The sequence below is a fragment of the Sturnira hondurensis genome, unplaced genomic scaffold, assembly GCF_014824575.4.
Source record: "Sturnira hondurensis isolate 20B ecotype Veracruz unplaced genomic scaffold, ASM1482457v3 Scaffold0008761, whole genome shotgun sequence".
Lineage (NCBI taxonomy): Eukaryota > Metazoa > Chordata > Mammalia > Chiroptera > Phyllostomidae > Sturnira > Sturnira hondurensis.
In genome coordinates, this window is record NW_028081392.1 from 599,995 (window position 1) to 623,696 (window position 23,702).

General features: G+C 53.8%; 1 protein-coding gene across 1 annotated transcript; it reads right to left on the bottom strand.

Annotated features, from left to right (window-relative positions):
* Positions 1 to 299: 299 nt before the first annotated feature.
* PCBD1 (pterin-4 alpha-carbinolamine dehydratase 1) lies at positions 300 to 5,649 on the bottom strand. The gene is made up of 4 exons (XM_037055820.1): positions 5,532 to 5,649; positions 2,495 to 2,626; positions 1,931 to 2,011; positions 300 to 861 (listed from the first exon to the last, which is right to left on the bottom strand). Exons 1-4 carry the CDS (start codon positions 5,532 to 5,534, stop codon positions 763 to 765), a joined length of 315 nt encoding a protein of 104 aa, XP_036911715.1. The 5' UTR covers positions 5,535 to 5,649; the 3' UTR covers positions 300 to 762.
* Positions 5,650 to 23,702: the final 18,053 nt, after the last annotated feature.

The following is a 23,702-nucleotide window of genomic DNA, read 5'->3' on the forward strand; positions in this document are numbered from 1 at the left end:
ACACCGTTACCTTCCGTCCATGATGCTCCCTCAGCGTCTCCGCCTCAATAACCTGATTCTGGTCTTTGAGGCGCAACTCAAACGAAGCTCCAGATTCGCCCTTGTCGATCACTTCCCGTTCTCTTAGCTCATTTCTTATCCTCACATCTGGTGTTAATTCATTCCGCCTCCTAGTAGTTAACCGCTTTCCTGTTTACTTCCTCTAGATGATGAGGAACTCCTTGAAGGCAGGGTGCTGTAAGTGTCTGGTGACTCCAGTTTGGATTGACCTGTGGGAAAGAAGATTCTAGAGCCCGAGGCCAAGTGAAACAAATTTTATTTGAGACATAAAAGCACATGTGTTTTTATCACACAGGAGGGGGTTGGCATTAGGGTTCTGGTGTCTAAGATAAGATTTTGTCTATTTTAGACACAGCTTCTATTACAGCTTCTTGGAAAATGAATTAGGGAGCAAGATACAGCTGGGAAAGAAATCATTATGTTGTTGGGAAGCTGTAAAGAGTGGGAAGACCTTATTCAAATCAGTGCGTGCTTCACAGAGCCTGGGGATGGAGCGCAGGGTGTGGGGAAACCTGGTCTAAGTCCTGGTGTTGGCAGTGACCCTGCCTTTCTTTCCCCCGCGAGGACCCGCCCCCAGGTGGAGGCAGCAGGGCGGACTGGGCGATTTTAGCTACAGCAACGTTTTGGGGCTCCCCTGTTCCCTCTCTGGATTTCCAGTTCAGTCACCCCTTTCCCTGAAGAGCTCAAGAGGAAAGGCAGGGTCTAGGTCATGGACACCGCTACTTGCTCGATGAAGCTGGCCAGGTTGATGTCCCGTTCTGACAGGCCCGCACACTCATGGGTGCTCAGGGTGATGTGGACCTGGAACGAAGAGAGTCAGGACCAGCTGGCTCCACTGCCCTCGCCTGCGAGGGTCGCCAGCTGGTGGGCTCAGCCACCCTGAGGGCCCCAAATACGGGCACACTTCCTACTGCACTTCACAGACGCTGCGGCCTTACCAACTGAAAGTGTGACCCTCCACCAGCAAGATTACAACTCCCTAAGATGATAGGGTTTTTAGCAATAAAGTATTTTTAATTAAGGTACGTACACTGGGTGTTTTGAGACATAATGCTGTTGCACATTTAATGGGTTATGCAATATAGTGTAAACGTAACTTTCACAAGCGCACTTCATTGTGGCGGCCTTGAATGGAGGCCACAGTCTCTCCGAGGTATCCCTGTGGCCACTGGGCACTGCAGCTGCTCCACGGTGGGGGCTGCCTTCCTCACTCGACACGTGTTCCTAGCAACAGTGCAGAACTGTCTTCTCACACCTCCACACACCGTGGGAACACCAGCCATCAGTTAAAAATGAAATACCCAAATATTAAGAGCTACCTAAAACCAGGGATGAGACCACAAACCAACTCCAGCTCCTAAAGGCGGTCTGTTTGCAGACCGTGCCTTCCAGCCTCCATGTTTTTAGAAAGATCCCAGGAGAGCTCTTGGCACGCGGCAGGCAATCCATGACTGTTTCACTTCATTCAGCAGAAACTCTGATCTGTTGGCTGTGTGTGGCTATTCTTAGTTCACTTTTATTATTTCACTCTTCCATACCGACGGAAAGATTGAAGCCATGTAGCGTTGCTAACAATGAATGTGCCTGATCTCAGCCTTTCCTTCCTTGGGTTTTGCCTTCTGGATGCCTTAGTATCTACTGGAACCACAAGTTATGTCACAGTGTTTTAATTTGCATTTCCTTAATTTGTCGTGAGACGATATTTTCTAGGGGTATTGATGTTGATTCTAGGAGGGAGATGAATGGAGCAGGAGGAATGGACAGTAAGCCCAGGGGTGATGAGGGCCCATGGGAAACCCAAGAAGGGGCCTTCCGAGGGAGGTGGGGTTCTCAGAGCTTGGGCGGGGCCTCACAGGCACACGTCACTCACCTTGTTGTACACGTTAAACCACTCGGGGTGGTGGTCCAGTTTCTCGGCCTGCAGGGCTACTCTGGTCATGAAGCCAAAAGCCTGTTTAGTGAAGGGAGACCCAGGTCAGTGTTTGGAGACTGCTGGGCACCTTTTTACGGCCAGTGTGAGACCTCGATGCGGCAGGATGGAGAAGCTTCCTATGAGGAGAACCCTCTAGCTTTCACCATTCCTGCGGCATCTGGTTGGGGCTGGAGTTCACGCTGGTCTTTATGCGGTGGGAGGAGAGCCTTGTACTTAGATGGTACAAGTACATCTTAGATGCCACCAAGGTGGCACCACCACAGAGGTGTTTGGTCTTGGCCAGTCTTTTGTCTCCAAGACGTCTTCAGATGTCCATCTGTTTCCTCCTCCACCTCTCTCCTCTAAGGGTCGTTTCTCAAAATTCCAGGCATGGAGAGCCCAGCTTTCTGAATAAGCTGCATTACGAGGTGTCTGACAGTCTTGGGCAGCAGGACTGTAAGGGGGAGAACAAGTGCGACCCCGTTGGTCCATCTCAGAGAACTGCCCACCCTGGTGCCGTACCCTGTTGAAGTCTTTGAAGTGGAACTGCTTGAAGATGGCGTCTCGGCCTTCCAGCTCGTTCCAGCCCACAGCCCGCAGGTTTGGCAGCAGCTGGTCCCTCTCCTCGGCGCTCAGCCTGTGCGCTTTGCCAGCCTAGGAGGGGAGACAGACAGAGGCCCCAGGCCTGTGGGGGAGCCGAGCCAGCCTGCGATGGCTGCTCTGGACACAGGTGACAGTCACAGGGCAGCTGGTCTGAAGCAATTGACTGGGACCTGTTGACGGTGGCGCCCTGCCCTGGGGGTGGGGCCCTGGCTCCTTCACTGATAGGTTCTTAGATTTTACATTCGACTCAAAAGGACAGGAAATGACGAGGTGTCGGGCAAATCACCTTGAACTAAGAAATGACCCCCCCCCCAAAAAAAAACACTTAGGTCTCTTACAATACCGAGGGAGTAAAAGCAAAACCTAGCTCAGATGTGTGTGTTTTTCTACACCACCTTTCAGAAAAGCACCCCAGGGTATCAAACTTCCCTCCCTCTTTTAACCATGGACTTAGGCTGGCTGCCTTCACACCACTGCTGCTACTCACTGTCGGGCATATCACAGAGGAAACGCCTAGAAATGGGGAATGACCACCGCACCTGCCGTAGTCAGAGAGAGCACGGCATCCTTCTCAGAGGGGTCTGTGCCTCAGCATCCTGGAGCTGGCGAGGGACCCAGCACCGAAAACACGTTCCAGGTGCCTTGGCCACACCGCAGCTGACAAGCACCGGCACCGCAACCCAGTGGGTCCTTCGGGATGCTCCCATGCGGCCCCTGGCTCCCAGCTGCCAGGCCAAGGGGTCTCAGCCTTCCAACAGCCTGTTTTGCTGTCAGCCTGGGAAGCCTGACCCACAGAGCTTGGTTAAGTAAGAGTCAAAGTAACTTGGCTAAAGGCAGTTGGATGAGGCAAACCTAGTGCCTCATCCGTGTATTTTCCCATTGTGCAAAGTGCCCTCTGGGCAGCCTGAATTGGCACAGTTCAGGCCCTGAGTGGGCCAACCCTCAGAGAACAGAAAGAAGCAAAAGTCAGTTCTGTTCTTGGGAACATCCAGATCTAAGAGCTTAAGGGGTCCCACAATTAGGCTTTTGAAACAGAACTACCCAAAGACAGAAGCTATAAAGTGCTAAATTAAAAATGAACCAAAAAGGTCTGGGCAGGTTAACGCAGCCCACAGCCCGGAAGCCACGGACTGAGTTGGCAGGACTGGTTCAAGCCCCAGCTCTGCCCTTCCCCAGCCAGGTGGTCCTGTGTCACTCATCTCCCTTGATGGTTAAAAAGGGACAACTTCCACTTCACACCAGCAAGAGGAGCCAATGGGACACGACAGTGAACTCCGTGGTTGTGAACAGAATGTCATCTGCATTTTTAAAAAGATTTTATTTATCTTTAGAGGGGAAGGGAAGAAGAGAGGGAGAGAAATATCAATGTATGGTTGTCTCTCGTGTGTCTCCTATTGGGGAACTGGCCTGCAACCCAGGCATGTGCCCTGATTGGGAATCGAACCACAACTGTTTGGTTCCCAGGCCCGAGCTCAATCCACTGAGCTACACCAGCCAGGCTTGTCATCTGCATTTTTAAACTTCCTGGGGCGTGCAGGCTTAGGATGTGCCGTGCAGGCTGCAGGAGATTCGGAAAGCACTCTGGCAAGACCATCTTTTTCTCCCTTCTGAGAACAAAGTGCTCTCTCTGGACCATCTGACTTGGTCCATCCCCTCCAGCCCAACCCCATCCCTCCTCCAGAGCTGGCCTTTTCTCAGTGGCAGATAAGCCTGTTCCAGTATCCAGGCAACCAAAGACCAGATGTCACTCCAGGCATCAGAGCTCACTGTTTAGTTCCTTGGCTCTGAAATGAGTAGATGGGTACTACTGACCTGGGAGGTTCCTCCCTTCTGTTTAGAGTCTTCTGGAATCCCCCAGGTCTCATAGCCAGAAGCTAAACTGACAAGCCCACCCAAGATCTGGGAACAGCAAGGGCGAAGGGGTGGTGTTCACTTAGTAAATCCCAAGTCAGGCCCGCCTGGACCCTGTCTCTGGGGGAGTGTGCCTGGGGGTTACTGATTACCCAACTTTTCTGCATCTTGGGGGCCCCAGTGCACCTCACAGTAGCCACCACACTCACCACCTCCCCTCCCTCTAAGCCACAGCCTTCAAAACGTCCTCCCACGTGTCCCGGAGGCCTGCACTGCCCCTAATGCTTTGGGGCCAGAAACGGGCTGTTTAGTGAAGCTTCACAGATCTAGACGCTTTCCTCCTGGCTGTCCCCATGCCTCACCTTCACCCCTCTAGCTGACAGGGTGAGCGGGGAGGCACTCTGGGCGGAGTGGGGGAGGGGGGAGCTCAGCCTGGAGGACAGATGATTCTGAACAATCCCGTCTCCAGGGCTGGGCAGGCCTCAAACCAGGCACCAGGGGCTGGCTCCCAGGCCAGGGACAGCAGTATAGGCCCTATGCACAGAGGGCTCAGCCAGCCCCTGTGCACAGAAGTGCAGTAAACAGGCACACAGAGTATGTCCCCTCCTCACACTCATAGGCATGTCTCCATCCCCACCTCCAATACAGAACAGAACCTTGCCGTGGAGGGGGATGAGAGCTGCGGGATCACTATGCTGTCCCTCCCCACCCAGTCCCACTGCCGGCCCTCCTCCCTTTACCCAGGGTGGCCACTAAGCCCCGCCCAAAGTACAGTGGTGCTGAGGGGGACAGGCCTGGCTGTTACCTGGACCTACCACCACCCCCTCCCGGCCTTCGCTTTCCCTGGGGCTGCACTGCGGCCGGAAGTGTGCGGAAGCGTGGCGGAGACCCGACTCTCCCAACCAAGCTTTTGCTACCTTCGAGGGGGTAGGGAGAACACCCCCCCGCCCCGCCTCCTACCCCACCCTCTCCCGCCCTGCCCTCATAGGCGGCTTGGGCTGGGGGGTGGGGAGGGCGTAAGGCCCCTTTCCTCTCTTCGGACCCTACTGCACGCCGTTTCCTAACGGGACTGCCCCAATTGCGGCGGAGTGTGATCCCCCCTCACCATATCGACGCACGGCTCGGAAGCAGGCGAGCAGCAGGTGGCGGCGGAGAGGGCGAGCGCGGCGCAGGGCGCACAGGATGGCCGTTGGGCGGAGCCATGCTGGGGCCGCCCCGGGGCGGGGAGTGCAGCCGGGGAGGGGCCGGTACCCGTAATCATTAACTCCGGCCCACTGCGGCAGGCGCTCTGGGCCTGCTCCCTTCCAGCATTCTCCTTGATGCCCTTGTTCCCTGGAGCTCAGCGGTTATGTATCCGGCCTCCAACGCAGACCTCTGCGTTCAAATCCTGCTCTGTGACTTAACTAGCTGTGTGACCCTGGGCGGGAGATTCCTTCTTTCTAAAATCGCTTTATTTAGGTATTGATCTACAACAAATTGCACATATTTAAAGTGTACAATTTGATGCGTTTTGACGTATGTATGCTTCAGTGCACCCCGTCATCTCGGTCAAAATCATGAATATCTATCACCCCTAAATGTTTCCTCTTCCCTCCTCATTGATCTGTTTCCCCTCACTGTAGACTAGACCGCATTCTCTAGAATTCTATGTAAATGGAAAGCATACAGTATTACTCTTGTCTGGTTTCTTTCACTTAGGATAGTTACTTTAAAAAAAAACGATTGTGCCCTGCCTGGTGTAGCTCAGTGGATTGATTCTGGGCCTGCGAACCAAAGGATTGCAGTTGGATTCCCAGTCAGGGCACATGCCTGGGTTGTAGGCCAGTTCCCAGCAGGGGATGCACAGAGGCAAACATACATTGATATTTCTCTCCCTCTCTCTTTCCCTTCTCCTCTAAAGATAAATAAATAAAATTTTTTTTTAAAAGATCATATTTAAGTCCTGTCTGGCATAGCTCAGTAGATTGAGCACAGGCCTGTGAAGCAAACGGTTGCTGGTTCGATTCCCAGTCAGGGCACATGCCTGGGTTGCAGGCCAGGTCCCCAGTAGGGGACACATGAGAGGCAACCACACATTGATGTTTCTCTCCCACTCTTTCTCCTTCCCTTTCCCTCTAAGAATAAATAAATACAACATTAAAAAAGATTGTATTTGTTTTTTTTTAGAGAAAGGGGAAAGGAGGGTTTAAGAGAGGGAGAGAAACATGGATAGTTGCCTCTCTGAAGCCTGCAACCGGACCTCACAGGGCAACCCAGGTGCGTGCTCTGACCCAGCCCATAGGGGGACCTCTTGGTTCCCAGGAGGAGGCCCAGTCCACAGCTACACCAGTTAGGGAAGCATAATTACTTTTTGAGGCTCACCCATGTAGTTGCACATATAGTTTCCAATAGGACAAAAAGCCACTCCCTCAGGCCCTCTTTCCCAGAGCTGGCTGGACCCCATAAAGCATGACTGACCCTAATTGTTTTATGAGCCTTTATCCTCAGGACCAGAACATTACTGGAAGCGCCCTGAAGGCACAGAGGCTCCGGCAACTGGTTAAACAGAACACCCCAGACCAAAAATGGCCATGAACCCTGCACCCAAAGATAATGTCAAAACATTTTGCAGCCTAACTCAAACATCCTGCTCTACAACTGCCCCATTACCCTCCAGAAGCTCACAGACCTGACCCCTCAGGGCTGGGCCTGGTGCATTCTCTGTACCTAGGCCCTTCCTTCCCCTGGGAAAGTGAAAGTGAAAAAAGCTTTGCTTTCTGCATTTCTCTTTATGAATTCTTTCACAGCTTGGTCACTGATCACCCTAACAGTTTTTTCCTTTTATGGCAAAGTAAAATTTATTTTATAGTATCACATTGTCTTGAGTATGTTGCAATTTGGTCAACCATCTGCTTGTCGATGAACATTTGGGTTTTTCCGGATTTTGAGCTGCTACAAACTTCTGCATACGAGCCTTTGCCTGGACAGATGCTTTCATTTTTCTTGGGTAAATACCTGGCGGTGGAACGTCTAGGCCACATGGTAGGTATATGTTTGTAGCTTCTTAGGAAACTGCTAAGGGGGCCCTGCCACTGTACATCCTACCAGAGGCGTGTGAGCGGTCCAGATCCCCGGCGTGCTCGCAGACGCACCGCTGTGCGGTATGGTCAGTCTCTCTAACTCTAGCCCTTCCCACTGGTGTGTAGTGGTGTCTCACTGTGGTTTTAACTTCAGGTACCTTAATGACTGATGATGTGTGACATGTTTTTATGTGCTTATTTGCCATTGGTAAGTCTTTGGCAACTTGCCCATTCAAACTTTCCCATAATTATTTTTCAAATTGAGTGTTAGCTCTCTTATTGGGTTTGGAGCGTTCTTTATTTTGGATACAAGCACTTTAGCAGATACATGATTGGCAAATATTTTCTTTGCACTCTCACAGTACCTTTCAAAGAGCAGATGTTCTTAATTTTGGTGCAGTTCAATCTGTCCACTGTTTCTCTTTCTGGCTTGATATTTTGGTGTTGTAACTAAGGAATCTTTGCCTGATCCAAGGTCACAATGGCTTTCTCTGAGGTTTTCTTCCTATGTCTTCTCCTATATTCTATAGTTTTTGGTTGGACATTCAGGTTTGTGATCCATTTTTAGTTAATTTTTATATGCTTTGAGTTATGGATCCAAGTTAACTTTATACATATGGATATTCAGTTGCTCCTTTCTCCACCGAATTGCCTTTGTGCGTTTGTCTTAAACAAACCAATGGACTGTGTATGTGTGAGTTTGTTTTCGGGTTCTCTATTCTGTCCATCCATCTTTTGGTCCATCCGGACGCCAACACCGCTCCGCCGTGATGACTGGGGCTTCCTAAGGCCGGACGCCAGGCCATGCACGTCCTCTAACATTAACGCCATTTTTATATTAAACTCCACTTTCACTCCCCTCCTCCCAATCCTGACCTTTCAATGTGTTACTATGTATTTTTGTTTGTCCATGTTCCTGTAGAAAAATAAAGCCTGTCGCTGTTTCAGCTGTATGTATTGTTTATTTTTTGTAAATGACCCTGTGATGCCATATCTCATCCCAGGAGAGCTAGTGGACAGGAGAGCAGTGCACAATTAATACTCACCCACGTTGCTGTGTGTGCGTGCCTAAGCTGCAGCTTCTGACCACTGCTTAGCATTCTGTGGTGAGAGTGCACTGTGAACGCCCTCCCTCGGACGGACACTCCATGGGCTGCTTCCAAGCCCCTGCCACCTCCACCTCCCCAAGCAGATGAGCAGGGACACACACACACACACACACACAGCACAACAACAAAGTGGTGCTGCCAGGAGCACCTCTCTGAACCCGACAGCTCCCTTCTATACGTGCATCTCCTACAAGCCCAGCCACTCCCTCCTGGGCGTGCGGCCGAGAACAGCCCCAGGTGCTGTCCAGAAGGGCCATGCCAGCCGTCACCTGCGGTGTGCACAGGTTCCTGTTTCCTTGCCTTCCGCACACGGACATACTCACACTTGACATTGCCTAGCTTTTCAATTTATGCCAAGTCAATAGGTATAAAATGATAGCTCACTGTTTTCCTTTGCATTTTTCTGATTACTAATGATGCTGAGCACCTGTTCATATGTTTCTTAGCATTTAGGACTTAATGTTCATAAATTGCTTTTTCATATTCTTTGCAAAATTTTTAGAATTTACAGTGTTTTTTTTATTTGCAGGAGTTTATGCATTAACTGCTTGTCAGTTTTCAATATTGCATGTATCTCCTCCCATTCAGCCATCTACTTACTAACTTCTTCCATGTGGTTCTCTGTTGGCAGAAATCTCGTATTTCGGTGTAATAATATTTATCTTCTTTCCTCTGTAATTTAGTGCTTTTAAAGGTTTATTTGATAAGTTCACTCCCAGCCCTGCCATGAAAATATTCTTTCTTTTCTTCTGTGGACTTCATAGTTAGATGCATGTAAGACCTAATGTGAGCGGCCCCTTCAGTGCGGGGCGTTTGGCAGGGTGCTAGCTAGCTTCGGGAGACGGCCCTCAGGTGAGTCTGGACGCCCTACGCCCACCCCATGGCTTTAGCTGCTCCTCGGCCAGCCCGGGGGTGGGGCTTCTTAGAGAACAGTGCCCAGCAGAGAGGCCCCTCCACGCATGAGACAACGAGAAACGGTGGCGCATTTTTACTTTAAGCCACCGCGTTTTGCGGGAGTTCGTTATGCAGCAATAGATATTAGGACAAATAGATTCCTGAACAAAAGCCGGTACCTGGGAGTGGAGCGTTCAGAACGACCTAAACCGTACTGTTAGTTTTGGAAGGGTGTTGGGTGTGAGGGGGAAGGTAGGTTTAAAACGCAGGGAGCGCGGTTCCACTGCTGCCCACGAAGTAGAAAGCTGCAGGGCGTCTCTCCCACACTAACAATGAGAAAAGCCTGGATTTACTATAAAATCATCACTTCAGCTTGCGAAGATACGGAGGTCACAGGGCAACCAAGTAGCCTGGCTTCGAAGCGAGGCAGGCCCCTCCTAGGGGAGAGAGAACGCGCAGACTGGCTCCCCCGTGCCAGCGCGCAGGGAGGGGACACAGCCTCCCTGCGAACGGCTGGGAGAGCTCGCACACACTAGCAGCTTTTAGTTAAGGGCCTCCCCTGGTGCGTGGGACAAAGTGCTGTGGTGGGGACCGGTGACAGGGGAGTGAGACTCCCTCGACCCCAGGAGGGGCAGGAGGGCTGATTAGCGGAAAAAGTGCCCCCCCGCCCGTTCTCCTCTCCAGACCCCCCCCCCCCCCCCCCCCCCCGTCTAAATGGCGCAAAAGCCTTAACCTACTAGGAGAGAGCCAACAAATTCTGCCACTTCCAGGGCCCAAGTAAAGACTCCCTGAGGCTTCAGGTTCTGTTTCCAGTAGCAGAAAAAGAAGTCCCGCTGTCGGGGGGAGGGGCAGAAACCAGTTCTAGGTCGGCGATCCTACACCAATACCGTTAGAGGCCGACCACCCCTGGGGGGGAGCGGGGAAGACCCGCCACAGGTAGAAGGGCAGCGGGGGCGGGGCGGGGCGGGGTGCGGTTGGACGGGAACACAGGAACTGCTCCGGCGCCCTGGACCACGGAGAGCCTGCCACCTCGAATTCTGCGCTCAGCTACAGCAAGAGCAGTCTAGCTACCAAAGGAGAAGGGCAAGAGAGTGGGAGAACTTAGAAACAAACGCCACAGGCAGTACCACGTGCTGATGAGGATGTGGGGTCACTGGAACCCTGCGACCTGGCGGGAGGGAAAACAAAAGGGTTCAGCTCCTTTGGAAAAATAATCTGGGAATTTCTAATGAAGTTAAACATTCACTTACCTTATGAATCAGCAATCCCACTCCAAGAGAATATGCAAAAACCTGTGTGCAAATGTGGGTGACAACTGTATTTGGTGACAGATGTCCATCAATAGACGAATAAGTAAACTCAAGTGGTCCCTTCAGACACCGGAACACTCTCGAGCAATGTAAAGGGGACAAATTTCCGACCTACACAACAACAAGGATGAGTCTCAAAATCTTATGCTGACAGAAGCCACTCTCAAAAGCTTCAAAAAAATTTTAAATGAAATTGTGTGCTTACAAATGCTACACATCTGATGACTGGAAGAATTTCCCGGGGGTAGGTGCTGGCTGTGGACGCCTGGAGCCTCGTTTCTCCTCCATCACCCACGTGCTTCCCTGCCCCGGGCCATGCCACGAATTTATACCACTTACAGCTTCCGGTGCTGCCCCTCTATTTCGCAATGCCGGTGAGTTGGTGCAGCAGGAGGTGGGAGTGTTTCTGGAAGGCATTTCTCTAACCAGAATGGCGAGTAGTAACTAACCTGACACAGATGTGACTGAGAAGCACGTTTGTTTACCCCTTAAGTCCAAATTAAGGACATCCCCACCTCAGTTTGCCCTGAGTCTGCTCCCCAGACACGCCCAGCAAGGTACTGCAGCACAACCCAGGTGGGGGGTGACAGAGAGCAAGGTGGAGTGACAGAGGAGAAGGGCCTTACCCTATCGCCTGCCAGGGAGCCTTCCGGGCAGCCGGCCCCATTCCCGACGGTCCTTTCTGCGTTCTCCTCCCTCAGTTCTGCCTTTCTTCTCCTTCCTTTGATTCTGAAGGATGGAAAGGTCACCTCTGAGTCCACCCCGCTGCCTGGCACCCTGCCCTGCACTTGATACCCTTTCAGCAAATGTTTCCCGAATCCTTGTTTGTGTGAGGCTTTTTTCATTAAAAAAAAAAAAAAAGCCGAGATGGCTTCTGAGCAGCAATAAACTGTATTCGAGAAGTACTGTCAGACAATGACACCCCTGAGACACCGACGTTTATGTAATACTGTTGTGTTGCCAGATCCTAAGCTAAGGATCTAAAAAGTAAAACAAAACACCTACTTTTTAAAAAATCATTGAAAGAACACACGCTCATAATAATGGTAATAAAAACGACAACAAAAAGAGCAGGGACAAAATGCTTGGGCAATTAGGGCAAAAGCTACCGTTCCGCACGCTGCTCTGCACCCACCCAAAGTCGCCACACAGCCGCAACCGTGGGAATGGGGCGGGGGTGGGGGTGGCAGCTGCTCGTGAGTTTGGCTCCCCACTCGCCTAATTGCGGGGTCCTGAGCGAGCTGCTAAATCTTTTGGAGCCTCACTTTTCTCACCTGTGCAGTGGGGATAACAATGCTTACCTCGTAAGGTTTTTGTAATGACTAGGTGAGACGTTCCATGTCAAGTGTCTGGCATGGCCACCTGTGTCCTCTCAAGCCCATGCTGAATGAAAGTCATCTGCATGCAATTTTGCGTCCCGCAGAGACCCCCGTGCCTGAGGACTGTCTGCCCTCAGAACAGCTCTGTTCCGGAGGAGCTGCAGGTGAGATGGGGTTAATACCCCATACTCAGCCAGTGTGGCTGGGCTCAGTGGTGGACACCTGCCTAGCTGCCCCTTGTGGGAAGTTCTGGAATGTTCTGCCTGATGTCTCAGGGGTCCAGTGGGATCAGCTGCGCAGTGTCCTCAGCCACAGCTGCTCATGGTCGCACGTGCTCGGCTTTCCCCCTCCCCCATGACCCGCCTGTGGTCTTCTTTTATTCTTCTTAATTCAAGACGGTCTTTTTCTTGTTGATTTGTAGGATACTAGCCCTTCATTTATTCTATATGTTGTAAATATTTTCTTCAAACCTCATCTGCTTTTTAGCTTAGTGGCAGAGAAATGTTTAATGTTTAGATGGTCAGATCTGCCTGCCTTTTCCTTTTCCGTTTCTGGCCTTCATACCCCGGGATGAGCCAGTGCTGGTCTCTCTCGCCTTCTAATCCTTGACAGTTGCTAAAAAGTCTCCAGAGTATTAATCTCTCTGGAATTTACTTTTGGGCATCAATTCGACGTAACCACAATGACACTTATTATTTTATTTTCCAGGTGGATGCACGGTCATCCCATATCACTTTTTTATTACCTCGACTTACATCTTTCCCCGCTGATGTGCGTGCTCTTTTTGTGTTATGCCAAGTCCCCATAATCCTCGTGGCTTGGCTTCTGAATCCTTTGTTCCGTCACTTTGATCTGTCAGCTCCACCCTGTTTTAATTACTCTGGCTTTGTAGTAGGTTTTGATATCTGGTAGGTCAAGTGTCATCTCGTTGTTCTTTTTTTAAATGTTCTTGGCTCTTCTCGCTTGTTTACTCTTTCAGATGAGCTCTGAAATCAGCTTGTCAAGTTCTATAAAAATCTCTTGGGGATTCTGACTGGGAATTCATTGAATTTATAGATTTCATCTGGGGAGAATTGACATCTTTATATGACTGAGTCTTCCAGCCTGAAGCATAATTTATTGTGTCATTTACTCAGGCCTTCTTTCCGTTCCTCAGCAAAGGTTTATTGTGTTCTTCACATAAGATCTGGACATTTCCCATTAAGTTGATTCTTGGGTATTTTATAGCCTGGGTCGGTCATTGTGCATGGAACATCTTTCCCGCCGCGTCTCTAATTGGCTGTTTCGGGTGTGTAGCAGAGATGCGAATTTTGATGTTATCTTGTCTCCAGTCGTGCTCATGGACTCTCTGTTTAGTTCTAGTATTTTCCACAGATTTGAAGAACTCCGAAGCAGCCACGCCCGCCCCATGGGGGATGGGCCCCCATTGGAGAGCAGAGAGCTCTGTGGCCCCAGGGTGGTGGGAATCGAACACGCGGGCCCTGCTGCAGGGGCTGCTGAGGAGAGCAGAGCTGTCGGATTCCTTTCAACTCTAAACTTCTGCGAGTTTGTAATTCTGGCTCTTGTGTCTGTTTCATGTGCCGTCTGCTCAAGTGTATGCTCATCAAGGGCCAGGTCCCTTCCCTCCGCGCTTGTTTGGTTTCTACATGCCAAGTGCCAGGGAGACAGGGAAGGAGGGGGTGTTCAGACGACAGTTGCCCATTTTTAACCTCAGAGGCATTTCAGAGTGAGAGGAAAGGAGTATTTGAGATTTAAAAAAAGAATAGCTATTTGGGAATCACTGATTCGGGCAGAACCCCAGTTAGCGCTCTTATTAGGAGACAAAGGTGAGGGCTAATTAGGAGACTGGGAAGCAAACATTACGTGAGTAGAAGGAAGGCGTTTCTGTTGGGGTGGATAAGCTAATACAGTGATGCTAACTGAGAAGAATGCTTTTGATTTTCAGTCCGGCAGTCAGTCCGCTTGTCCTAATGTCGGCTTTCCCGTTATCCCTGCAAGCAGCTTGGGACACAAGGCTGCTGTAGGACCAGTCCAGAGGGGGCTGTGCCCCATTTTAACTTTCCAGAGTTAAACTTAAATGGCCTGTGCCAGGCCATTCCTCTGGACGGCAGCTCTGGCGCCATTTGAAATTATTATTACAATTTTTATTCCTCTAGCGCAGGTAGCAAGTGCTACCATGGAGGTGTGCGGTCAGGCTGCACTAGAGTGAAACGTGGAAGGGCGTTGGCCACATAGAGACAGGGCGCATGTGTGCAGGACTACAAGCGCTTCCGCCGGGGGGGCGCCTGAGGCAAAGGCCCTGTGGCCTGAGTGACAGGGTGGCCTGTTCCTTAGGTGAGTCCTCAGTGCACCATCTTGGGTGCCTTGTCAGAGCTGGGACTGGAGGGGGAGGAAGAGGCTGGTTGTGACAGGATGTGCCTGTTTCTTCAGCGAGCTTCCCCCGTGGAACCTTGTTGAGAGTCTGCTTAACGACAGGGGTGAGGGGAAGGAGATAGTGGACTTGAAACTGAGGTGGAGGAGAGGTTTCCAGTTTGGTGTCCCTCCAAACCTGCAATGCTTCTTTCCACCAACAGGGGGCAGGCGAACTCAGGAAAGGATTCCCATTTTGCGGGGACTTAGGCTGCTGGATGGAGTCCTACGTTAGGTGAGACCTTGTAATTAATACTTAGTGGATATTCCTGAGCTTCAGGCCCCGTGCTGAGCTCTGGGTGTGCTGAAGTGAACCACAGCCCATGGGGCCTGTGTCCCAGGCTGCTTGGACTGTGGGGGCTGCAAGGAGCAGTGGTCGGTTCTGTCAAATGGAGGGCAGCAGGGAAGTAGGACCAGCTTCCTAGAGGCGATTCTTGAGCTGAACCAAGATGAGAAGTTGTTTTGACTGACAGGCTTGTGAGGAGGAGCACAGGACACGGAGGGGACACCGACTGGAGTGTCTAGTTGCCTTGCAGTCCCAGATCCCAGAGTGTAAGGGGCTGTGGGCACGGCTCATGCTGAGGACCTCCACCCTGGGACAACACCGAGGAGCAGGCAGAACTTCTCCAAAATAAATAAATACATAAAATGAGCAAAAATATCTTTATTATGAAACATTTCAAATGTATACCAGAGTATGTAGTATAATGAACCCCCATGTGCCCACCCACATGAGCCCACTCTGCAATGTTTCCTTCCATTCGCCCTCCACACTTTAAGAACCTTGTGGAAAATTTCGCACACTCACAGAAGCGGGGGCTCTATGACCCTCGCAGACCCCGCTCGCTCCTCGGCAAACAATTTGCCGCTCTCTGTCAGCTGCAGCCTGGCCCTGTCTCCCACCCTCCGGTTATCTGGAGGCAAATCACATATCAGTTCATATCATGAATACTTTAAGATGTATCTCTGAAAGTTCGAGACTCTTTTACAAAAGCACAGTTGCATCACCATGACCGTGAGAGGTGGGACTGGTAGCAAACCAAGGCTGGGGGAGGCACGTCTCACCCGCTGACTCAGCAGCCTGAGCCGGGTCCATAACCTCGCCAGGTGTCCTGACCTCGCAGGAAACGCCGCGTGCACACGGGGGAGGGCCATCCCTGAAATTCTGTGTACCTTCTCCACCAACTGGGAAAGAAAGCCTTTGAAACTGTGCTTTCATCCCAAGGCCTGAGAGGCCAGAAAGGGCCAACAGTGCCCAAAGGAAGAGCCCATTAACACCTTTGGGTGTTCACACACCCTCCAAAGCTGGCACCACCTTGACCCGTCAATCAATAGTAACTTCACCCCCATCCCACCAACTATGTGAGTCCTCAGAACAAAGGACTCTTGGCTTGGGGAGCTTGGCTCTCTGGCTGCCCGGCCTCAGGCCACCTGGCCTCCCTCGAGCCACATGCACGCTTGCCACCCCAGCTCTCGCCACTCCTGCGCTTGCCACCCCAGCTCTCGCCACTCCTGCGCTTGCCACCCCAGCCTCTGGCTGCCCTTACTTTTACCGCCCTTACCCTGCTTTGCCCTGAAGCTAGGCCTCTCACCTCCCACTCCACGTTAACTAGGCCCATTCTCTCCCATGGGAATGGATCACCAATAAACCCTGCTTGCATGCTAATAGACTCGCTGATTCGTAATTCTTTACTGCACTGGTGAGAAGAACCGAGTTTCTGGGAGTTTCCTCCATAACAATCACACCTGAACAAAGTTAACAGTCTTTCTTTAACTTCACCCCGCAGCTGGGACTGACAGGTTCTTAAGCCCAGGATCAGGTTAGTGTTTCAGGAAAGGCCACCCTGGCAGAGGGTAGAGGAGGAAATGGAGGGGATGGTGAGGGGGCGGTGGGGGGCTGGAGTAGGAGGTGTCAGCTGGAAGGTTTTTGTGAGGGTTTAGGCGGAAGTAAGGACTTGAACTTGGCTAAGGCAAAGCTGTGAAGGCAGAAGCTGTGCAAAGCTTCGCAAGTGCCAGACACAACACACTTGTCTTGGCTAACCCTCACAAACACCCTGTGAAGAGGCATCGTTGTCTCTGGCTTACAGGTGAGGAAACACAGAGATTGAACTGCGCAGAGAGACGTAGCTACAAAGTCACAGAGCTGGGGTTGAGACTCAGGCCTGCGCCTCCCCAAAGCCCTGGATCCTCACCACAGCCAGCACTGCCTCCCTGCAGCCCGAGCCACAGAGTGAGGAGGAAGCCTCAGGCGCAAGAGTGCTACAGGAGCCTCTTGGGTGTGAGGCGTGGTCGGGGAGCTGTCTGCTCCCCCATTCTCTGCTTTGCGGCCTGAGGGATCCCAAGGGTGCCCAGTGGGGAGTGGAGGCTGTTGGTGGGGCAGGGTCCCCTTTCCTAACCTGTGCCAGCAACACACCAAGGATGCCAACCAAGTGTCCCTGTTTTCTGCCTTTCCCCCCCTGCTCCCAAATGCAGGCCCAGCCCTCCTCCCAAGTGCAAGCAGGAACTCTCCAGGTTCAAGTGGACTGGCCCTCCCATTCTCTGTATGAATGTGGGAGCAAGCAAGGCGGGTGCTCAGCTCCTAGGTTCCTGCCTTGGAGGCAGAGAGCCCCACACTACCGGCCCCTCTGAGGTGGGATTCAGAATCCAACTTGGATCAGGCTGACCTAGTCAACAGGATCCCTTTGTTGACCTTGATAATATGCCCTAAGGAAAAGATCACCTTCCTTCACCTCCCCGAGCTCCACCACAGAGGGATGGCTGGTTCTTTCGGTCATGGGTGCCTCAGTGGGGTGTTCCTCTTCCCTAGCAGCCGCTGTGGGGAGGGTTTGCTGCTGCTGTGTGGGGTGAGCACCCAGATCTGCTCAGATTACAGATCAGGAGCTGGGGGTGGGGGTGGGGCTTCTGGCCTGGGAGTCTGGAGTCCCACCATAGTCCAGTCCAGGCCTGGGTTTCTCTAGCTCTCAAATGAGGTGGCAGGACACACCTCATGCAGTGGCTGTGAGGCTCCAGGGAGCCCCTCTCTGCAAACTAATCAGCAAACTGTGAAGCGCTGTGCCTGGCAGTGAGGGCCAGCTTGATCCCCCTCATCGGCTGAGACCAGATCTGCTGTTCCTTCCACCAAGGTCAGAAGAGGATGAGGCCCTGTCCACCCCAAAACCCTGTACAGCTGCCCTCTGGGGTGCAGCCCTGTGTACCTCGGGGGCAGGCCTCTCGGGAGGAGGCCTTGGGATCATCCTCCCTGCCTTAGTTCCGTCTCCTCATCTTTCTCAATAATTACTCACTCTTCCCCTCCAGCCCTGCCCATCTAACAGTTCCCTCCAGTCCCAGCCCTGCCCAGCCTCCCCTGCTTCCCAGGCGAGCCCTCCGTCTCCATCCACCAGGGATTTCATCTGTCAGCAAGGCCTAGAGCAAATGTCTGGGAGGAGCTAGCCCCTCCTCCCCTGCCTGAGCCTCCCAAAGACGGGGCACCCTGGGCCAGCGCTCTGAGACCAATGGCTCTGAAGGAAGAGGAACACAGCCAAAGTGGTGTCTCCCCACAGCCCAGCAGTCTTGGAGGCAGGGTGATCGATGCCTATTGACGTCTGAACCAGACTCCAGTGCCCCCAAACCAACCGGAGCTGCAGGGCCGATCCCATGGGAGCTTTGATTGTGGCTGCCCCAGGGCCAGAAGGGACATTAGGATAGTCCTTGATTTGATGAACGAGAAGACAGATGACCAGAGGGTGAGGGACTTACCCAAGGTCACTGCCAGAAGTGGTGGGAGGCCAGGGCCCTGGTCTCTTGCCTTACCACTGGGTTCTTCCCTCTGCAGGAGACCACCTAGACATTCTCGGGGCCAGGCCCCACCTGCAGAGCTCAGGCTCTGGGAGACCTCGGTGACCTCAGAATCAGAGGGGGCTCTAGGGCTCCCCTAGCCCTGCCACACCCTCATGTGACAACTGTGGAAACGGAGGCACTGGAGGCAGCTATCTGCCTTGTCAATCAGGCCACCGAGGGTCTCCCCTCAGTCTGGACTCCCTATCCTTCAGTACCACCACGGGCCAGGGGAGGGAGGCAGCCACCCTAGCTGCCCCTTCGTGGCTCAGTCCCAAGCCTGCCCCCTGCAGGAAGGACTGAAGGACAGGGTCTTCCTCCTCCCATCAGTGTCAGACCCACCTGAGTTCTCCTCCTGCCGCAGCCTCTGCAGCTCAGCTGGGTGGGGGTGGGGGGTGGATGCGGGCAGCCGCTGCCCTGGTTGGAGCAGCAGATGGGGAGTCCAGAGACCTGGATTCCAGTCCTCTCCTGCCCACTGCTGTGTGACCATGACTGAGTCACTTCATTTCTCGGAGCCTCCCTGCCCTCACCTGCATAGTGGTAGTAAGTCCACTAGCCCTGTCCGGATCAAATGGGGTCAAACCCGAAAGAAATTCGCCCTAGACAAGTGTCTGTTCCGAGGTGGCCAGAGAGAAGCCGCGAGAATCGGCGAGTGTCCAGGAGTGTGTGAGCCCTCCTGGGGCCCCAGAGACGAAGCCCGGCTCCGGCGCTGTTGCCTATTTGCTGTGTGGCCCTGGGCAAGTGGCCTTACCTCTCTGTGCCTCATAAAAACATGGAGATCGGTGCTGAACTTCTGGCACTGTGGGGAAGCTAACTGGGAGAGAGCTTTAAGATCCTTGAAAGAAAGGCCATCTATAAACATAAGAGGTTATTAACAACATCCAATAATCACACTGTCTGCTAACAAAAGTAATGGCGCCCTAAAGTTGGGCAGGGAAACCACCCCTGTCTGCGCGGCACAGCTCCCAGCCCGTCTTCCGCTCTGGCTCTCAGGGCTCATAACCCTCAGCGTTTGTCAGTGTGGGTGGGGCTTTGCAGAGGCAAACCAACCGCTAATTAGCTCCTCCGCGGGTGTGCCCAGGGGCAGGCAGGAAGGGCACGGGGTGATGAGAGAGCTGCAGCTCCCAGACGGGGGTCTGCTTGGCCACCCAGCCGGCTTGGGGCGGGGCTGGGCTGGGAACAGAAGGCTCTCCAGGTTCTCAAGCGCCTACTTGTGCCGCCGTTGTGAGCAGGTGGCCAGATAGCTTGCCCTCTCTGGGCCTCAGTTTCCCCACAGAGCCATCAGTGCTGGAAGGCAGTGCAGCATCCTGGAAGTGTGGGCAGATCACCCATGACTTGCTCTCCTGCCCTTCCCTCCGGCCCTCCATGGTGCTGGGTGCCGGCCCAGGAAGGGCCTCGGTGGGCCCCTGTGTCTTTAATACTGAGCCCGGGGGGCCGGGGGGGGGCGGGGGGTGGATGCCACGGGTCGTCCCTTGTTGATACTCAGGGGTCAGTCGACCTGTCCAGGACTCTGAGTCTCAGTTTTCTCATCTGTACAGTGGGGTTGTAATTCCCACCGTGCCAAGTTCAAGTGCCCAGACCCCAGGTTCTGGGAGCCAGCCGAGCACTGCTGCAGGGTGGTTATTACCCTGCAAGGCCTGGGCTGGGTTGAAGGTGGTCCTCAACCCCCGGTCCCTGCCTGGGCCGGAGTGATGCACCTGCCTCTGGGTTGGGTTCTGATCTCATCCTCGCCAAGGTCCGCAGGGCCTGTCCTCCCGGTCCCCAGCTCTTTAGATGACGACTGCTCTCATTCTGTCTCCCTTTCACCCTACAACCTATTTTTAACTTTGGCATAGGGGGAGGGGAGGGAGGGCGCCTGGTGGTGGTTTCTCCTTTTCCTTTGTCTCTTTTCTGTCTGCCCGGCCTGTTAGTCAGTCCTGCTCTCCTGGCAGCTTCTCACACCCCCTGTGTCCTGCCCGCTTTCCTTCCCTACTCCTCTCAACCTTCCTCAGCTTTTCAGCCTCTGCCCCCATCTCCCTCTCCAGTGCCCCCTCTCCTAGACCCGCCCCCCTCACCTGACCACAGTCCTGCCCAGGCAGCTTCTCCGCCATGAGAGTAGCTCACAGGTGCTGGGGGCTGATCTAGTGAACCCTTTGTGGTTGGAGCGGACACAGTGACACTCCCTCCTCCTGGCCACCCGATCTTTTCTCTCCCTGTGGGTCTCCTGCCCATTTAACGCTTTGCGGGTGCCGCTCTGTTCCTTCCCACTAGTGTTAACCTGTGAAGCAGGCGGCAGTGGGGGTGCCTGCCCCCAGCCCTTCCGCCTTCTTTCGCTACCAACACGTGGGTTTCCTTTGGAACCCGCTCCCCGCCACCAGAGCTTGTCTCAGTCCTGTTTCTCACGAGGGGCCACTCTGCCTCCTGGCTTCAGAGATGTGTTGTGATCGGGCCTGGCCCGTGGAAGCCAGTTTGGGGTTTTGGTGGATTAGGAGAGGGGTCCTTCCTCTTGGTAGGGCGGTGGGTTAGCGGCCTGGAGCTGCCAAGGTGTGGTGGCCACCGCAGGGGGAGCCTGCCCGAGGAAAGGTCACGGCGAGGAAAACAGGCCACGCGACGAAAGGAGGAGAGAGGCTCCCAAGCTCTGAACTCAGCACGTGGGTTCAGCTGTTTCTGATGTTCTATTTCATCCATCCAGCGACCCATCCACCCTCCAGTCCATCAACCCATTCACACACCCACTCAACCACCTACCCATCCATCTATCCATCCACCCATCCCTCCACCCGCCAGTCCATCCATTCACACATCCATTTCCTCCTCAGAACAACAATGGTGACAATAGTTGGCATTAATTGAGGGCTTGGTGTCGAGTACCATTCCTATCAGCGTACGCATACTTGCTCATTTAACCCCCCAAACAAGCCTGCGACACAGCTGGTATTATGACAGCTGTCTTAGAGATGAGGAAACTGAGGGACAGAGCGGTTAAGCGGCGTTCGGTGAGGAAGTGGAGAGCCAGGGTTCGTTGTTGCTCAGGCGAGTCCTGGGAGTTGTCGGGCTGTCCCCACTCTTCCCGATCAGCCACCACCTCCTGCTGGCTGTGCCTCCACAGCTGCTCTCGCACCAGCCCATTGTTCTCACCTGCCCTACGCAGGTGAGAACTCAGGGCACCGCCACATCTTTCTGAGCTGATGGCATCAGACTCTCATCTCTGGTCCCCAGCTCTGCCCCAGCCCCCATCTCCACTCCATCTTGGCAGTCGCCTGTGTGAGGCCATCCTTCATGAGAGCTCAGGGTGCAGGCTGGCGGGCGGACCTCACTGTGAACGTGGCCACACACTGAAAGGGCCAGGGCTGCATCTGGTCTGTCACCCTTGCGTCCCTGGGGCTCAGCTCAGTGTCTGGCTCAGACAGGCACTTATTAAGTGCCGTTGAATGAAACAAGGCCTGAAAGACAGCTCAGGAGTCACCCAAGGGTCCTGAGCACACTAGGACGTGGCCACTGGTTTAAGGATGAGGTGTCCCTGGGATACGCTGGCTGTCCCCAGGCGTGGGCGCTCACTCCTTAAGTCCACTGCATTCTGGGGTGGCTCTAGTGGCCTGAGCAGAAGTTCTCGATGCCGGGTCAGAGCACTCAACTGTCTGAGGGCCTTTGCTCAGCTAAACCCTTCTCTCCCCCTCCCCGGGCAGTCGGAACCCCCCACCTTGAGCCCCTCTGTAATGACTATGGACAGAGAGCCCGAAGCCAGAAAAGCTGGGGCGTTCTCCTGGTCCACGCCCACCCCTGCCCCGGGGGGTTTCCTCCAGGTAGGGAGCCACCTGAAGACGCACCACAAGGAGCCACAGCTGGAGGGGACTTGGGGTGACCAGAGACCCAGCTCTCACTGTGCAGGCCCAGGGCCCCTGCTGGGACCTGCGGGACCAGGCACCTGAGGCATGGGGAGAGTCTGGGGGCGCCGGGTCCCGCTCTGAGGCCCGGCTGTTCCAGCCCCAGCCAACAAACCTGCTTTGAGCCAACATCCCTATCCCACCCTGGGCAGTGGAGGTGGAGGGGGCGGTGCAACCAGGATGTCCTGGGGCTGTGCCAGGAGGGCCTGCTCCTCTGTGTACATGTGGAAGTGGATCTACCCATGCCTGGGAGGCCTCTGGCACCAAGAGGTCACCATGGGGGCCACAGAGGTGTACTGCTCAGATCGACCTTCACCAGGAGTTGCCCCAAGGGACATGGTTGGATGACAGCTTCCAGCCACTGCACCTTGGGACTTGTGGTGGCGTGTGTACCTGGGCTGATTCTGGCTAATAGCTGAGCACAGTAGGGGCACTGGAGCTGGGCCTTATTTGCCCAACATGAGACTCTTCCCACGGCCAGTCTTTGCTTGGGGTCCCCCGGCCCCCAAGCTAGGGAGTCTGCTGGAGTCTGGAGCCCTTCCTCCTCAGAAGAGCCTTCTTCCTCCCATCCTCCTTCCTTCCCCTTATCTTTTGAAAGGTATTAGATCAGTTCTCCCATCCACTTCTGCTCACTTTCCCATTCATCCTTTGAGCTATTACTCAGAGGACCGAGACCCGAGGGGCTCCAGCATCACCCAGGGAGCAGCGGTGGTGTGTCTGCTGGGAGACGCTGCCCAGAGGTGGTGGGAATCACCCCAGCAGCACCGCCAAGCCCCACATTCGGGAGGTGCTTGGGGGAAGTTCTTGGGAAGCCCGCACGCCCATACTCAGCCTGGGTCTGGCTCAAGCGTGTGCCTGTCTGGGCCCCGGCCTGGGACTCCTGCCGGCCAGAGCTCCACCTCCGTCTACCTGGGCTATCACCTCCCAGAGCTTCTTGTCCTCTGTGGGACTGACAGGATGTCGAGGCAGGAGGGCCTTTGGACACTATCAGACTCTGCCACTTAAATTTGCAGAGAGGCCCAGAGAGGTTAAACAACCTGCCTGAAGCCACACAGTGTGTCTGAAACAGGCTAGGCCAGGACCATGGCTTTGTGCTGGCCCGTCCTGGGCTTTTCCTACCTGCCTGGGTAGTTCCCTGGGGACTCAAACCGAACCAAGGGCTATGGCCCAGGGCCCATGCACTCTGCAGGGGAGGACTGCAGGACCCCAACCCATGGCCCCAGAGTCCTCTATTTGGCACTGTTGGGGCCTCCAGAGGTTGGTCCTGATTGGCCAGCTCAGCTCTGCCGACCCTCCCTGGTCCTCACAAGGCCACCTTAGACCTCCCCTCTCCCTTCCGCCTGCCCAGAGGGCCCGCTCCTCTCGCTGGTGGTGAGGCTACCTCTGCAAAGTCTTCCCCGACCCCACCCGGCGAGTCTGCCTCCTGACCTCCCTTAACACTCTCGCCTTCGACTTCTTTTTTAAAAAAGGATTGTATTTGTTTATTTTGAGAGAGAGGAA